Source organism: Culicoides brevitarsis, chromosome 2, assembly GCF_036172545.1.
Source record: "Culicoides brevitarsis isolate CSIRO-B50_1 chromosome 2, AGI_CSIRO_Cbre_v1, whole genome shotgun sequence".
Lineage (NCBI taxonomy): Eukaryota > Metazoa > Arthropoda > Insecta > Diptera > Ceratopogonidae > Culicoides > Culicoides brevitarsis.
The window spans coordinates 26,870,000-26,888,303 of NC_087086.1; the positions used below are offsets into that span (position 1 = coordinate 26,870,000).

General features: G+C 29.0%; 4 protein-coding genes across 4 annotated transcripts; 2 read left to right on the plus strand and 2 right to left on the minus strand.

The window, feature by feature from the left end:
• Positions 1-1,129: 1,129 nt before the first annotated feature.
• On the minus strand, positions 1,130-11,877 carry LOC134832770 (tyrosine-protein phosphatase non-receptor type 4). The gene is made up of 5 exons (XM_063846919.1): positions 11,448-11,877; positions 6,645-7,112; positions 2,980-5,270; positions 1,548-1,725; positions 1,130-1,487 (listed from the first exon to the last, which is right to left on the minus strand). The coding sequence occupies exons 2-5, from the start codon at positions 6,945-6,947 to the stop codon at positions 1,401-1,403; spliced, it is 2,859 nt and encodes a 952-aa protein (XP_063702989.1). The 5' UTR covers positions 6,948-7,112; positions 11,448-11,877; the 3' UTR covers positions 1,130-1,400.
• Positions 11,878-12,797: 920 nt separating this feature from the next.
• Positions 12,798-13,709, plus strand: LOC134832773 (ribonuclease kappa). The gene is made up of 2 exons (XM_063846921.1): positions 12,798-12,969; positions 13,151-13,709. The coding sequence occupies exons 1-2, from the start codon at positions 12,901-12,903 to the stop codon at positions 13,367-13,369; spliced, it is 288 nt and encodes a 95-aa protein (XP_063702991.1). The 5' UTR covers positions 12,798-12,900; the 3' UTR covers positions 13,370-13,709.
• Positions 13,710-14,328: 619 nt separating this feature from the next.
• LOC134832771 (uncharacterized protein CG1161) lies at positions 14,329-15,217 on the plus strand. Its single transcript, XM_063846920.1, has 2 exons — positions 14,329-14,501; positions 14,565-15,217. The coding sequence occupies exons 1-2, from the start codon at positions 14,442-14,444 to the stop codon at positions 15,111-15,113; spliced, it is 609 nt and encodes a 202-aa protein (XP_063702990.1). The 5' UTR covers positions 14,329-14,441; the 3' UTR covers positions 15,114-15,217.
• Positions 15,218-16,058: 841 nt separating this feature from the next.
• LOC134831890 (adhesive plaque matrix protein 2-like) lies at positions 16,059-17,461 on the minus strand. Its single transcript, XM_063845721.1, has 4 exons — positions 17,198-17,461; positions 16,544-16,683; positions 16,356-16,482; positions 16,059-16,301 (listed from the first exon to the last, which is right to left on the minus strand). The coding sequence occupies exons 1-4, from the start codon at positions 17,250-17,252 to the stop codon at positions 16,234-16,236; spliced, it is 390 nt and encodes a 129-aa protein (XP_063701791.1). The 5' UTR covers positions 17,253-17,461; the 3' UTR covers positions 16,059-16,233.
• Between the last annotated feature and the right edge of the window lie 843 nt (positions 17,462-18,304).

Consider the following 18,304-nt stretch of genomic DNA (forward strand, 5'->3'; position numbering starts at 1 on the left):
AATTTTAGATCTTTTATTTTAACATTTGAACCATTTTCGAAACAAAAAAAAATTTATAATTTTTAAAAAAATTTCTAACGTTTTAAATAAAATTTTTGAAAAATTAAATTATAATTTTTTTAATTTTTTTCTGTGGATCAAATTTTCCTGGAAATTACAAAATACACAAAATTTAAAAACTTTTTGATATTTTTATTTTTTCCATGTTTTGAATCCAAAAATGTCAAAACCATTATCATTATTCCATTACCCTTGACCTTGGATTTTCAAAAATTTTTGCTTTAAAATTAAACATTTTTTGAAATTGCACTTGCCTTAAATTAAATATTTATTTTTTATATCCTTTAATAAAAAAAAGAAATTAATTAAATAATTAAATTAATTAAAATATTTTTTTAAATTAAAAGCCTCAAATTAAAAATAACAATTTAAGTTTTTTCAATAAAAACATAAAAATTTAAAAAAAATTAATAATTTTTAAAATTGATCTTCCAAAACATGTAAAATTCACGACGTTTAAAAAAGAAAATTATAATTTTTTACTCTGTAAGTTACTCGATACTTGATATACATCCCACCTAATGTTCAGAAGGTATATGAAACCTGAAAATTTTAGGAATATGTTTTTTGCCTAATTATAAAAAAATCAATTAAAAACATTACATAAAAAATACCTAATAAAAAATTAAAACAAATTTTTAACTCTCAAAGTCTTTATTTCAAAAAATTTTTAATAATTTTTCCTCATTTTTAAACACACTTTTAAACTTTTCAAAGTCTGTAAAATCGGTCAATTTCTATATCAATTTTTTTCTCATTAATTATTATCTACAATTATTTTTTGGATTTCTTTTTATTATTTTTTTTAAATTTATTAATAGACGTCAAACCTAACTGAAACACGAAATTTCAACATTTTTTGTATTAATTCTAAGGATTTTTAAGAAAATTTATCGCATTTTTCGGGAAAGGTAAGTAAAAGTATATATTTATAAATATTTAGAAGACATTACGTTTTAATTAAATTATTATCATTAATAAAATTAATTAATAAAAATTATGAGCATAAGTAGAATAATAATTAATTATATTTAGTCATTAAATTTCATAATTTATTTAGATTTTAGTTCCTAATCGCTATATAAATGTACATTTTGTAAGTTTTGTGACGTGTTTATGTGTGATGTAAAGCAACTATTTAATTGAATATTTAACATTTTTTTACGATTCTAATATAATTAGTTAATAATTTTTTCGGTTTTTATGATTTTTTTTTAGTTTTTAATTGTAAATGTGAGGTACAAGCTCGTTTTTGTTAATTCTGGATGGTTTTTGATTGCTTCATCTTCTTCTTTATTTTCATTCTTAAACACTTATTCTTAAACTTATGGAGAGGAAATTCAGTCGCCATTCGTTTGTGATCCCGAATTTATCAATGTTTTTGTGTATGCGGCGTAAACGCACTCACAGACAAATCGATATTGGCCCTAAAAGTGAGAAAAAAATTAATTTTTTGAAAAATTTTATGAGAATGAAGAAAAACTTACAGCATTTTGTATCATGCAAGCGCGTTGATCACGCATCGTCTGCACAATGTCAAGCGGATAAACGGGCTCTTTGATGTCGATGAGCGATAGGGCGGTATCCATCAGTATTAAGACGCCGGTTCGTCCGATGCCAGCAGAGCAGTGAATGATAATTGGGGGATTTCCGGCACTAATGCATCTAAAAGTAAAAATTAAATAAAATTAGTTGAAAATTTAATTAAATAAAATTTTTAGTAAATTTTGCTACAATTTCAATTAAAAATTTTTAGTTTTTTGTGTCTTTTAAATAATTTTTTTAAAAAGTTTTTTTTTAATTTTGAAATTTTTTTAAAAACTTGCTCAGTAATTTTAAGTTAGTTTTCTTCTCCAAAATATTTTTATATTTTTAACTTAATTTTTTTTACTTAAATATTTCACTTTAATTTCTCTTATTTTAATCAAATTTGTTGAAAATTAAAGTCAAAATAATTTTTTCTTTTAAATATTTTGTATTAAATATTTATGTATTTAAAACAATATTTTGCATTTTTCAAACAAACTTTAAAAAATAAAAAAATATTTAAATTTTTAATTTAATTTTTATTTTTCCCTCTGAATTTTTTACGCCAACTTCCAAATAAAATTTGTTTTAAAAATTAAAAAACCATTTTTTAAATTTGTTTGTTTAAAAATATATATATTTTATTTTTTTTTTTTGAAAATTTTTGTCCATGATTTCCGAAAATTTCGACGTAAAAAGAAATAAAAGTTTTTAGAACGTTAAAAATTTCATTAATTAAGATTTTTTTTTTTTTGTCAAATATTTAAAAGCTTCAAAAATTTTCGATCTGTTTTTTAACTTTTTGAGTTTTTTAAAATTTTTCACAAAATTTTTTAAAATTTGAAATTTTTAACAATTTTTCTTGAAAAAGGGGGGGGGGTATTTTAAAAAAAATACTTCGTAAATTAGGGGGGGTTTAGTAATTTAAAAAAATTATTTTTTTCCGAATTTTTTGACAGGTTTTTTTCGAAAAATTATTTTTATTTAATTTTTATCTTGAAATATGGATAAATTTTAAATTATTTTTTTGTAATACCATAAAATCAATTTTTTTGTTTTTGAAAATTATTTTTAAAAGAAAATTTTTTTTGTCATTTTGCATGAAAATTTACAAAAATTGAAAAATTTTTTCGCTCTTTTTAATATATTTTTAAATTTCATTCAATTTATTTTTTTTTTATTTTTAAATTAGATTGAATTAAATCTTTAAAATTTTAACGCCAAACTGAAAGAAAATGATCAAATGATAGACATTTTTTTCGTTCAAAAAAAAAAAAAATAAAATAAAAAAAAATAAATAAATAAAATTTTTTTGTCGCAATTTCAGTCAATTCTCTCGAAATTTTATAGTAGAATTAATTTTTAAAAGAAAAAAAAAATTAAAATACTTACTGATGAATACTCGTATTAGACGGTGCATCACCAGGACTATCATCAATCCGCCTCTCACTGATATCCACGCCATTTTCATCGACATTCTTCAGCCGCACATTCCTCAGCGTATCCTCAATCTCGTGCAACAACGTTGCATTCCGCGCCGTCCTCACCTTTTCCGTAAACTGTATAAACAAATTCGGGTCTGACGGCACCCCGTGATCGGGCCACACGAGATATTGCATTTGCTGCACGGTCCTCTTCTCGCCCGTCTTCGTATCACTCAATAAAATATCACGAAAGACAAAACTGCCCGTCACATCGGCTTCCTCCTTGAGGCAACGCACGGAAAAGCCCTCCGCCAACTGCATCTCGCCGCTACTTGGACTGGGCCAGTATTGATGGCACTTGGGTCTACCGCGTTCAACGGTCGTTGTGAGCATGACGATCAAGTAACTGCTCTCCTGCTGCACCATACGCCAAAAATCCGTGACAGTACTGTTCATGGGCCCCTGCGTGGCGATATAACGATTAATTGTGCCACCCGGAATCTCCATATTGACGTAATTGGCGTTGATGTAGTCGCCGCTATCGGAATTCAGGAGAACAACTCGCGTGCAATCGTACGGCGAAATATCACGATACCGATTTTTGTGCAAATTATCGACTTTACGGGCTTCGGTAATGGCCAAATCGGGATTTTTCCGGTACAATTGCTCATATTGAGCCACCAAGGAGCCCGAAGCCAAACCATCACTCAATAAAAGCAAGGATTGGGTAAAAGCATCGGCAGCATCCAATTGACGCAAATGCAATCCCATGTCAGTTTCCGGCACATATTGATACAAAGGCTCCTCTTTGTCCGGATATTGGATTGTGGGATTGGGTTTTATCGCCAGCACCAATTCGCCGCAATATTCCCGCGAATTTCTAATTAATTCCACTACTTGTTCATGCGTTAAGCCACTCACGTCACGTCCATTGATGAGAACGACTTGATCCCCCTCGCAAATTCGCGGAATGCTTTTGTCAGCGGGCGTATTGGAAACCACTCGCGACACTAAAATCGGCATTTGAAGGTCTGTGCCGCCCTTGACGTTGAATCCGAACCTTCCCTGTTCATCGGCAACAAGTCGGATTGTCACAATGCTCTCGTCAAGTGTGGAATTTGTCAGATTTTCGCCACTATAGGCGGGCGGAGGCGATTCCATGGCAGTGTTAACGTTCGCCGCCCCGAAAGTGGGTCGAAAACCACCTTCGTCGTCGCTGTGGGGCGTTTCCCAGGCCTTTCGCGGGATCGATGGCTGTTTAGATGTTACTTTTCCGGAATTCTTAAGCAATATCGAAGACTGATTCTTAGCACTATTATCACTACTGGTGCCATTGCCGTTCATCATGTGGGACGGCGGGGTGCTTTGTGCTGCGTGATTATTGGCCAAGGCACGTTTACTCGGAGATCGCACAAAGACTTTGGACATTTTGCTGTTCCTCTGTTTGCTATCCTCCACAGCTTGCAGTTCGGTCCTTCCCGTATAGTGGAACTTGCTGCCGAGCGAAAGGGGCAAAAAACGTGTCGTCGCTCGCTGGGGACGTTGCAACCGGAAGAAACTGTGATGTTCGACGCATGCCTTCCACAGCGCTTTGGCATTTTTATGAGTTCCCATGCTGAAGCCCAGCATCGTGTCATAACTCTCGGACGGCTCTTTTCTCAGTTGAATAAAAAACTCCTTCCTTTTGAACGAAACTTTCACCATTTTCGACCACGAAAACGTATTTACGCGAATGTGATGCTGATACACGAGCAGTCCGATCGAACAAACGCCCAAATCAATTTCCTTCCCATTCGTGTCGTTCGCTTTGTGAAAATCGATGCCGTAGAATTCCAATCGCTTGGCATGCTCAAGGAAATTATATTCCGCGTCGGCAGGTAATTGACCGCGATGCAATTTGTGCAACTCCATGATTCGTCGTTCCGCTTCCTCATTTTGCTCCGTCAACAGTTGCATGGATTTCAGGTAGCCGGGCGTGTGTTCCAACGGATCAAAGTCGCCGCATTCCGCTTGCACCGTGTAACTGGCGAGGAGGCAGGCTGTGTTTAGCGTTACTGGAAGCTTTCCGCTGAAAATATCACGTTTGCATTGCAGGTAAAATTGGTATCGCGTGTATTCCTCCTGGAGTCTACTGGGATCGGTGACGAAGAATTTTACGCGGAATTCGAGCGTTGGACCGGCAAGCGACTCGGAATTTGTGTTGGTGTTGCGCACCGTTGTCCATTGTTTGCGGAAGGATTTGTTGGCGTCGACCCAGCGCTGGAAAAAAATATATTTGGGGAATTTAGTGAAAAGTGGCTTTGAGGTGAGAAAATTTATTTCTAATTTTGTTGTTCCTTGTTGTATTTAAAATTTTTCTAGAAAAATTAAATGCGGCAAAAATTACTTTTTTTTATTTTTCAAGAAATTTTATGAAAGTATATTTTTTTCGAAATTTTTTTTAATAATATACATTGTTACCTAATTTAATTTTAAAAAAATTAAAAAATAATTATTATTTATTTAATTCATATTTTAGGCCGCTCCAAATTTTTTTCTATGTTTTTGTCCCCTGCCCCATTTCAAATGCCGAAAATCCAATGGGGTAAAATAAAAAAAAAGTTAAAAATTTCATCAAAATTGAAAATTTTTTGGTCTTTTTCCTTATTTTTTCAAGAAATTTTCAAAAATTTTTTAAAATATTTTCAATTTTCAAGAATTTTTGTATTGAAAAACGAAATTTAACTTGAAAAATTCATTCTCAAAAATATTTGCAAAAATTTTTTTTTCAAATTTTTTGTCGGTTTTTTTTTAATAAAATTTTTTTGTTTAAATTTTTACCTTGAAGTACTCTGAGATTGATTTTAAAGAACCAAATCTTAACGTAAATACCATAAAACAACTAAATTATTCTTTAATGACCAAAAATTGTTTAAATTTTTTCATTTTGTATGAAAAAGTATTTCAAAACTTTTTTTTTTTATTTTGACCCCCCCCATTTTGAAAAAAATCTTTTGGGACAAAAACATCGGAAAAAATTTGGAACGGCTTTAATATAAAAAAATAAAAAGAATTATGTAAAAAAATAATAATTAATCCAAAATTAAAATTAAAAAAAAATATAATTTAAAAAAAAATAAAATTTAAAAATATAATAAAAATGAAATAAAATAAAAAAAATAAATTAATTAAAAATTAAAATTAAATAATTAATCATCAAAACAAAAATATTTTTAAAATTTAAAATTTTAAATAATTTAATAATATTTTAATAATTTTTAAATAATATTTTCAGCTAAACATTTTTTTAAATTAAAATTAATTATTTTACTTGAAATTCAATTTGATTAATATATATTTTTTTTAAATGTTTTGAATTTTTATAAATAATTTTTTAAATAAATAAATTAATTTTTGTAATTTTATGAAAAATATTTTCTAAGTAAAAAACCTTGTAAAAATGGTAATTTTATCATAAAAATTCCTTATCGCTTCATAAATTTTTTTTAAAAGTTAATATTTTATTTTTTTAATTTTAATAAAATTAATATTTTTTTAAAAATCTTAAATTTTCTTTGAAATTTTAACTAAATTTTTGAAATTTCAAATGTTTCCAGGAACAAAAAAACCTAAATAAAATCAAATATTACTCACAACAACATCTCTCGACTGCACAAATTGCAAGCCAAAATAATCACGTTCCTGCAAATCGAGATGATCGAAGACCAATTCCAGCAAATCGCCTCCCTTGGCCCGCTTATCCAAGTGAAATGTGTGCTGTGTGTCATTCAAGAACAAAACCGTGCACGGAATTGTTCTTGCACCTGTTTTCCGGTCGCGCGCCAGATCGGAAACTTTTTCTGTGCTCGTCGTTTGTCCTCCGCCGCCGCCGCCACTCGTCGCACTTGTGTTACTACTGAATTTACTTAAGCCACTAAGTCGTACTCTGTCAAGCATTTGACACGGTTTATTGTCCCTTTATTGTTGGTTCGTATGTTGCTGCGGATTATTTTTTTTTATTAATTTTTTCTATCCGTTTTTTGTCGTGTATATGTGCTATTACTACTACTGTGTTGTTGTCACTGAGGGACGGGATATGCATCAAGTTATAAATAGCGCCAACTGTAAGTACAGAAGAGAGATATCGGAAAAACATAAAGTTAATATTATGCAAATGGCAAGCAATATATTTGTAAATAAAGGCGGATTTCATATTGAGTCGCGCGGAATTTTCTGCTGTTGCTATATTTGACGTTGTGAATGCGATCTTAGGGGTTTTTTTCAGGATTTTTCATCAAAAACTTTCAACAGGATCAAAAAGGTAAGGAATTATTTTTTAAAAAATTATTTTATTTCCATAATAAATTTAAATTAATTTAGTTCAATTTTTATTAAATTCTTCAAAAAATATTGAGACTAGTTAAGAACTTTTTTTGTTGTAAAAAAAATATTTTTTTAGTAAAAATTAATAATTTATTTTTTTAAATAAGAAAAATTTAAAATTTAAATGAGAATTAAAGTGACATATAAAAAAAAATTACTGTGAACTTGATTTTAAATTCATTTTTAAAACCATTTTCAATTTTTATATATTTTTATTAATTATAATTTTTGACACATTTTGACTTAAAAATCGATCAAAAAATTTTAAATCTTTCAAATAAGAGATTTTATTTATAAGCTAGAAGCTTTCTTTGATAGATTTTGAGATCAAAATAGGTTAAAAATAAAAATTTTAGTAAAAAAATTCTTAAAATACTGAAGAAAAGTCAATTGCATATCAAAAAATGTTTTTATATCCTAATTCGCCTTAATTGTAAAATGGCAAGTTTACTTAGAAAATAAATATTTTTTTTTATTCGGGGTTTTTTTTATTCAAATTTCCTAAATTTTGTAGAAAATAAAGAAATTGAAAAAAAAATTTTTTTTTTCAAAAAGTCTAAAATGTAAAAAAATAAAGTTTTGCCTTCTGATCCTTTGTAAAGATCATTCATGAAAAAAAAAATTAACGAAATTTTTTTAAAAATTATACAAAATTTTTTGTCCCTTAATTTTATTTATAACAAAATTAAATATTTTAAATATTTTTATTTAAAATAAAAACTTTTAAAAAAAATAAATTTTAATTTGAAAAAAATTGATTTAAAAAAAAAACTTGACTTGAGATCGAATGTCCATGATTTCTACTCTCAACTAATAAAAAAAATTAATTCTGCTCATTTAAAAGTCGTCAATTGAGGTCAAGATCTTCTCAAGTGTCATTAGAATTGCTTATCATTCACTAATGATAAAATCCTGCTGATTTAAACAGATTTTTTATCTCAGAATTTTTTCGTTCGTCGCATTCAGAATGACTTCACTTCATTCGACAAACATCCCTGACTGCGATGATTTCAATTTCAATAAACAAACAAATAAACACACACAGAAACAAAACGCAAAAAAAACTACAATTTTCTGTTCAAGTTCATGTTATATCGAACGGTAGAACGACTTTACGTACTATTTATTCATGAGCATCTTACTAATAATAATAACAGTAGTAAGTAGGCAAATTATTATGCTGAGTTTTGCTTTTTTTTGCAATAATATCTATGATACGCGCAAAACAGCCGCAGCACAAAACTATTTTATATTTGTGGCAGTTGCTGCGAGTTTTGTAGTAAATAATAACAAAAACAATACACACACCGAATATGACATTGATTTTATTTTATTTTATTACTTTTCTGAATAAAAAAAAAATATTCGCTTTGAGACATTTATTATATTATTATTATTCGCGTCGTATAAACTATTGCAATTGTAGCGCGTTGTTTGTCGAAACATCATGAGACACTCGAAATATGTGAGTGTAGATTTTTTTTTTATTTTCGTTAAAGGCACGACGAACGGAAGTAGAATTTATGTTATTCTCTACAATTCTACTAACGACCCGCTGCATAACACATGAAATGACGGAAGTTTTTACTCTGCTTATTCTTGACTTGTGTCGTCGACGTTGTCGCTCGTCGTCGTGATGTTATGTGAAGTCATGTGTGTGGTTCCGCGGAATTCCTTTTCGCGACACACTCGCGATGGGAAATATGACTCATCGTCATCATCCATCGTGCAAAAAAAATGAAAGTCGGACTTTTTTTTTCATGTGGATTAATTAGGAATTGCAATTATTTGTTACGCAAATGAAATTAGCACATTTTAATAATAATATCATTATTATTACAGGTACGCTCGATGTTATTTAGACGATTTATTTAAACGATATGTGCGGTAACACAACATGCCATATTGGTAGAATGTAGCTAATAAAAAGTGGAGAGAAGTTGGATTTGTGTTGAGGGAAGTCATGTGAGCGCATTTTTTGTAAGTATTTTTTTAATAAATTTTTAAATTATTAATTTAATTTTTTAATTTAAAATTATTTTTTAATTAATTTATTTAATTAAATAATTTTAATTTAATTAAATTGAATTTATTAAATAAATTCAATTAAGTAAAATTATAAATTATTTTTGAAAGATTATTTTTCATAATTAGGCCGCTCCAAATGAAAATCAAAAATAAGTTAAAAATTTCATCAAAATTGATCGTTTTTTGGCGTATTTTCATAATTTTCAAGACATTTGCAAAAAAATTTATAAAAAATTTTCAATTATTTTAATTTTTGTTTTGAAAATTATATTTTAACTTTAATTTTCTTTTCTAAAAATATGTTTCATAAAATTACTGAATTTTTTTTTTCTATTTTTTTTGACAGTTGTTTTTTATGAAATTTTAATTTTTCAATTTTTAGCTTTAAATGATCTAAAATCAATTTTTTATTTGAAAATTTCAAAGAAAATTATGAAAAAAAAAACAAAAATGTTGATCAACGATCAAAAATTGCTAAAATTCTGTCATTTTGTATGAAAATAAGTATTTCAATTTTTTTTTTATTTTGCCCCCATTTTATTTTCAAAAATTTTGGACTTTATTTTTGATTTTCATTTGGAGCGGCCTTAATTTTAAATATTTAAATTGCTTTAAAAATTTTAAATATTTTTTTTATTTCCAGAAAATCTTCAAGCTAAAAGACTGACTCGTGTCATATTTGACAATTAATTTTTTTGTCTTATTTAAAATTAATTAAATTTAACTCACTTATTGGAAAGTGTTAATTTTGGTAAAAAAGTGTTAATTTATCTTAAAAAAGGTCTAATTAAAAATTAAAGCAAATTTTTTATTTTTTATATACTATATTTCATGAGTCGTAAAGGTTCTAAAAACTCAACATGACAGCATCGTTCAGGAAGGAAAATTATTCAAAAAAGGAAATTATCAAACCAATTATGAAGGCGATGCAAAAGAACTGCATCAAGGCACTGCGAGCGATTCTACTTAAAGACAGATATACGAATGTGGAGATTATGCTAAACGACATGGAGTTACTTGAAATGAAGCAAAGAGTTTACTTTAACGCTCTGAAACTTATTGACAAAGTCAAAAATGATCTATTCCCGAAATACTTGACAGAAAGATTAAAAACTCTGGTAGAATCAAAATTTTACGGCCATCGAAGAAGAATCGCTTAGTTATTTTTTTTTGCTCAAAAAATATTTTCGAAAATTATTTTAAAAGAATTCGAATAACCCACCGGTCATAATTAAATATTCAAATTTTATCAAAATATTTTGACAGACAGACTCATCAAACCATTACGTATCTTAAAACTCCCCAAACGTAAACAAAAATAATTATCTGAGCGAAATTAAATGACATCACACTGTCTTGTTGTGTGCGGACTGATATATGAATTGACTTGGTTATTTTGTCGCGCGCGATAAAGGTTGGGCACTTTTCGTAGAATTATTTAACTTTTAGTATTCCCCATCCATCCATTCGTTTATCGCGAGAGACAAATGCGACTAGCATCCCTGTCTAATGACACTCGAAAAATCCGTGTGCAACTTCCGTTGAATACCAAACAGTTGCAATCATTAGGCAATAATGATTCAAGTTCTAAGAAAAAATCAAAACAACGAGACTTAATGAGTACACACATCTTCACACTTGAACAACACAACACGGTCTTTCTAGTCTCTTTAATTCACTTTATTTATTTACACTAGTTTTGTGGTGTGTGCGAGATGTGCTGCTGGCTGCTACTCAATTCTTCAAATTCACGTAGTAAACACTTATTCTCACTCGCGTACATAATAATCATATTTACTTCGTCTTATTTATTCTTATTTTTTTCTGTGTATTTATTTACGACGAGCTACAAGTCTCTCTTCGCTCACTCGCTCGTCGTCGTCGTCGTCATATGTAATGTATTAAATGTATATCGTAAACCAATAAAGGACATATAGAGCAGAAAATGAATGATGTGGGTGAACAAAACATCTTTTGTTCTACGACGATTCGAGTTTTTCTTTATCACTTTGGATTTAATTTGGAGTCTCATCGACCCGCATTTACCTTCATTCCAATGGATTTTTTTTTTATTTTACACTTTCTTCACTTTTTGATTTTTTTTTTTATTGAATAAATTTTCACTCGAGTGTGTGTTTCTGTTTCAGCGCCTTTCCCAAATTGTACACAAAAATTCTTCTTTTTTCCATTGAATAAAGATGATGATCAAGCTCCGTACTACGGGTCCGTGTGTACTGACTTGTCGTATGTGGGTTCGTGTGTGTAGAAGCAGGTAAGAAAAATATAAGCAGTAAACAAAGTCGGTGATTAATAAGTCACTTTTTCACACACTCAGCTCTTATCTAAAACATTTTCTTAATTAACACGGCGTTTATCAATGCGAAATGAGTAAATATTTGATTGGTTTCACATTTAAAATGATAACAAACTTGACTAAAAATTAATTGAAATAAAACCGCAGTGTTCGAGTTGCTGTTGATTTTTGTTGAATTACTGACGTACGGCGACCAGATATTCAGAAATTTAACCGGGGATATGTGTTTTAAAATTGTGATAGGGTGACCTATAAAGTTTTGGATTGAATGTCCCCAGTTCAGAATGAGAATAAAAATTCGAAATTTTGAAAGATTTCTGAATGAAAATTGTTTTGAAATTGTTGAATTCTAAATCAGAGACAAGTCTTAATAGTAAATAAATTTGAAATAACTTGAATATGGATTCCAGTGATACAAGTCAGTACAAAATATGTTACTCTGAAGTCAGTTCGTGCTTTTCAAGTTTTCAAAACTCCCAATATGAATAAAATTGGACTTATTACGGAGAAATGTTCTAGGATTTTTTCTCTCTTTTTCTTTTTTACCGCATTTCGAAGAAAAAAATGCGGTATTGAACTCGACTTGTTTCACCATCTACCCAAAAGGTAGATCCTCATTAGAAAGAAGATGGTTCGATGTTCAATCGCTTTCAAAGTCCTGTAATATAATCTAAGTTAGCCTTTTTTTAGATGTTCATATCTATTTTCAATTTGTTCTATTTTGAAAAAAATCCTCTAGAACATTAAAAAAATACAAAGCAGAGCGTTGAGAGTAACGACCAGAGGAAACAGATATAGCAGAAATTGATATATCAAGCGAATTTGCTAAGTGTCAAACAAAGAATAATGTACAATATCCTGATGATGATTTATAAGTGCACCAAAAACATTCTCCCTGAATAATTGAGTATAAATGTGAAATATCCATTAATTATTTTGAGACCTAACCTTACCCAACGAGATTCCTCGTAAACGATCTAAATAAAAAGGACAGTCTTCAAAAATCACAACAATAAGTTACCTTAACTGTAGCGCCCTCTTGCGGGAATTTCTCTCGTTATGCAAATTGTCTGCTAGGGCGCTGTCAAATTTTCTCAATCGAACATCACCTGACTCAGAAAATTCGAAGAAAACACAGAAAAAATTCTTTTCTGAGTGCAATCCTCGCGTTTTAAAGTCGAAAAAATGAAGATTTGTGGCCCAAAACTATCGCTCTGCGGACTGATCATTTCCGTTTGGGGAATAATCCAGTTGGTAAGTTAATTTACGCAATATTTACCAAGAGCACTTCCAACAAGATGATAATAGTAATTAGCAAAAAATATGCACAAAGATGTACGAAGGTCATTGTCAGACATTTCTTTGCTTTTTGCTCGCATCGCCGGAATTTTTGCAACAACAATTTAACGTTTTTCATGTTTGTTTGTCTTTTCAGGCGCTCATGGGTGTTTTCTACTACATGCATTCAGTGGCGTTGATTGAGGATCTGCCACTGCAAGAACACTACGAAACTGCTGCCCAGTTTTATTCGGATGCGGACAAAGCTTACAGCCAGAATGCATTCAACTGTTGGATAGCGGCTTTAATTTATGTCGCCACTCTAGTCGTGTCTGGACAACAATTCTACGCCAACAGCCGTTCGTCTGTAAATTAAGCCACAAATTCTCGTTTTATTTAGGCAGAATAACTCCCAACAGCAACCAACCAACCAACCCTTAATCAGTATATATCTATAAATATTAAAGAAAAAACAAAAATATATGTATAAATAATCAAATTTATCGCTAGTTCATGTAAGAAAACTGTTGTAAATTTCTTGCAACTGATATGATTTGGTCGAAAATTCAGCACAAAAGGGTTTTCAACATTCCTTGTTTATAATTTTTTCTTGAATCTTGTTGTACATTACTTGGAAAACGGTCTTTTGTTAAATAGTAGAGTTATAAAAAAGGAATTATGTTAATAAAAAACTATTATTGAGTGTTCGAAAGAATGTAAAATTGTGGTCAATTTCTAAAAAATCTACAGGAAATCCAAAAACTAACTTTTTCAAAGTTAAGCTTTAAGATTCTGTCTTTTAAACCTTCATCAAATTGTTTCTATTGAATTTCAAAAGTGTTTTGAAAACTACATGTGGTCAAGTTCTTTGAAGAAAATCTTTTTTTAATACAAAATTTGTCAACGAAATTCTCCAAAATGAGTCTTCGATTGAAAAAGTTGATGTTGAAATTCACAAATGGACTGAAAAAATCTGTAAAGGTTCTTAGGTAGATAAAAATCGGTCAAATTTATTTTTCTATTTGTTTTTAATCTTCCAAAAATCGTTCTTAAATTTTAAAAAATTAGAAAAACATCTTTTTAAAGCTTAAAACTTAAATCTAAGTAAAATATGCTTTAAAATTTGTTAAAAATTCTTTAGATTTTTTTAATTGAACAAATTTCAGTTATAAATTTCATTATAAAGCCATCAAAATATTAAAATGAACATTTAGGAATAAAAATATGATCAAAAGTTACAAAAATCGACACTTTTTGATAAACAACTAGCGCCATCTCGTCACTCAGTAAGTAACTAAATCCCTTGTCCCCGGTTCAGTTTTTGTATATCTGGTCACCGTAACGATATTTTCAAAACAAAAAAGTAGATTATCATTGAAAAATGTTCTAAAATTATCAAATTTCTTCTCGTGTAAAGCTTTTGAATTTTTTATAATTGCCACATAGCCATGAAGCGACTTTTGGTCCTTCCTCTCGTCATATTTGCCGTTCACATAATTCTTGCTGACGTGAGTTAAAATAAAATCCACTTTACATTTTCACCCATTTAATAAAAAAAAAATTTTTTTCAGGCCCAAAGTTACGAAGATAAGCGATGCAAATGTGTCTGCCCGTCGGTAAACAGCGTAATTAATCGCACCACAAACGACGATTCTCGCATGCTAATTATCGAAAATGTTCTGCCATCGCAGTGCAATTGCGACGAAGTCATTTTGCCGCGACTCGCCAAGAAAAATATCTCGATCAATGGCAAAGAAAAGGAATTTTGTCCACGTTGCGAATGCAAATACGAGAATCGGAACACGACAACGATCAAAGTCATTGTCATCATCGTGATTTTTGTCATTTCCATTCTTTGCGTTTACATGTTGTTCCTGTTCTTGCTGGATCCCTTGCTGAACAAACGCATGAAGTTGAATTATCAGGAACACACGAACGAGGAAGACGAAACGAATTCGAATCCGATGCAAATGGTGTTTGGACCGTCGACTTCGCGCGCAAATGAGGCAGGCGGATCGAATAATGTCTTGAACCGGGTGGGAGCGCATCAGGACAAGTGGAAGAAACAGGTGAAGGAACAGCGGAAGAATATTTACGATCGTCATAGCATGTTGAATTGAGGAGATAGTGACGAGACGTGATGAAAGTATTGATTGAAATTATTATAAAAATTATCTAAGAATTAATTGAGGAAGACTAAATAAAATAAATATTTAACTCGGAATTTGGTGAAAAAAGTTTTTTGGAACCGAGACTCGTCAAAGAAGTAAATTTGAGTCATGAAATTTCGATTTTCAGAGGAAGTTATTAGATTTTTGGGTTATTAAATTTTTTTAGCTACATTTTTACATTGCAGATTTTGGAAAAATTTATGGAATTCAAGTTAAAAAGTAACATTTTAGTAAACTTTGCTATATTTTTTGTCCCAAAATTTAATTTATTTGAAAAAAAAAATAAAAAAATTAAATTTCAAATACCTAATTTTTAAAAATTCATGAAAATGCAAAAAAAATTATCTAAAAAATTCAAAAAATCAATTTTATGAGAAGCATCAAAGAAACACGAAATTTTATTTAAAAATTTTATTTTATTTTTCAAATTTATGAACTTTTTGTCACAAGAAAAAATTTTTTTTGGTCAATTTCTGTAAAGCTTAAAAAACTTTCGAAATATTGAATTTCAAAATTAAATTGAATTTAAAAAACTAAAACAGAGGATTGTAACAATTATATTTTATGTGTAAAAAATTTAAAATAAAAAAAAAATAGGAATCTTCAAAAAAAAAAAATTTTTAAAAATTGAAAAATTAAAAAAAAATAATTTTTAATTTTTTCTTTGTTCAAAAAGTTTTTTTCTTAAGTATTTCGATAAAATTTTAAGCTGAAAATTATAAAAAAAAATAAAATTTTAATTTTTTTAAGTCTTTGGACCAAAAATAGATTAAACTCTACTGAAAGGCGACTTTCCAACTTAATTTCTATTATTTTTTTCCGAAATCTGCCAAAAAGATAAGCAAAAAATTCTGAGTGAATTAAGTTTTTTTAAAATAATCCGCTAAAATTGAAAAAAAATCAACAATTTTTATACCTTTTACCGAAAATGTAATTAAAACAGAAAACACACATTTTTTATAAACTTCTATCGATATATTACCAAAAAAGTATCTTATGACTAAATTTACAAGTTATTTCGTATGTAAGTAAGTAATGTATAGAATAACCAGCCATCTACCAGACTCTTTTAGATAACAACACACTCGTGCGAGAATTTGCCTTGGACATATTCGAGGGTACCAGGAGTTGGACATTCTACAAAAAATCGAAATTTATCATTTTTCACAAAAAAAAAATAATAAAACTCACTTCTCTGACACCGCGATCCAAAGTAACCGTTCAAGCAAGTGCACTTATATCCCGGCGAATGTGAAATTTGGATACAGAGTCCTCCGTTATTGCATGGCTGTTGACTGCAAATGTCATTTGTGCGACCCTTTCAATGAAAAAAATAATTTTTAATCAATTTTAGTGAAAAAAAAAATTATTTTTTGTACCTTTAATGCGTTTTGGCACTCTGTCCGACTCAAATACCGAAACTCCGATTTACATCCAAAGGCGCACGTGCATTGTCCATTATCGATACGGCAACCGTGATGAGCATCTTTGACATCGCAAGCACTGACAAACGCGATAACTGAAGCGCAAAAAAAAATAATTTTATTTAAAAAATGGTCCTAACTAACATTTTTTTATGATCGACACTCAACAAGTACTCGAGAACATATGTTCGAAAGCATAGAACAATACAAAAATAGAAAGTTATTGATGTGTGAGTGTGTGCGTCACTTAAAAAATCTGAATGAAATGCATTTTTGTTCTTTGATTCTCGTGATAATGAATGAAATTCCTTTCAAAATGCTCGACTTGACTTAGAGATTGGTGCGAAAAAAAATTTGATATGAAATTTTTTGTGATATGAAACACACTTTTACTCCATTCCGCTCGAAACATCGAAGAAAGAGGCAGATTTATTGTTTTGTTTCCTTATCTCCAACTTTTTTTTTCCTGTATATTGTAAAAAAATCGTTGACCTCTGTTTCTTACAAGTTATTATAATAATAGAACACGACGCAAGTCACTCGCATGAAAAAAGGGAGTTAAATCGTCTTTCTTTGTACAAAAAAAATGACTAAAAATAAAAATCTTACCGGAAATTAGAGCTACGAGTGTCAATAATAGTGCATTTCGGCTGCATCGATGCATCTCTCACAAAAATATTTTTTTTCTCGATCAAAGCGCAAAATTGAACAGAAATCTGGGTTAAGAGCGACCGTTAAATAATAATTGTTACTTAATCAGCAAGTATTTCGTCTCATTAGACAGTAATTAGATTAAATGCGAAGTATTTTTTTTTGTTGATTAAAAATTTGTTTTTTTTGAAGAAGAAGAGAGATTGAACAATGCCCGACGACGATTACTTACATACTGACGAGAGATTGCATTGAGAAGCGAAGACGAAGACGGATAGGAAGAAAAATAAGAAAGAATGTATACCTACAGAAGAATGTTTTCTTCATGGATTGAATAGAACAAAATAGATTGTTATTGAATTCTGTGTAGAAATTTTTTATGAATTTTATTTTGGAGAGAATTGAAATACTCTCTTAGTGAAATGTTCATTTTTTGATCATGAAAGAAATTTTAAGTGATTCCATTGGTAAGTCAAGTGTTAATATTAACGGTATTTTTAAAGCGCGAAATGTGTTTTTGAAATAAAATAATTTTAAAAAATTAAGAATTTTATCTAAAAAGGCGAACAAAAATTGATTTTACAAAAAAAAAAATAAATAAATAAAAAAACAACATTTAGTAAATTTTTTTTCCAAATTAAATTAGGTATAATATTTTTAAATTTTTAATAAAAATTTTTAAATTGTAATATTAGGAATCAATTATGAATTTTGTCATAAAAAACTAAAATTGATGGCAAAAAATTAATTAAAATATAAAATCGCATTTTTTTGAATTCTAATTTTTTAAAATAATTATTTAATTAAGAATTAAAAATTAAAACAATCGAAAAAAATAAATTTAAAAAAAATCATTAAATTGACGTATATTTGATATTTTTTTCAAGATCTTAGCAAGAAGCTTTTTAAATCTATTGAATTTTATTTGAAAAAAAAAAAAAATAAAAATATTCAAATTTTTGTAAAAGAAAAAATTTAATTAAATTTAATTTATTTAATTAAAAGTTTAATTTAAATTTAATTTTTAGGAACGAAATTTGCATCTTTTAGGACTTCAGAATGTTT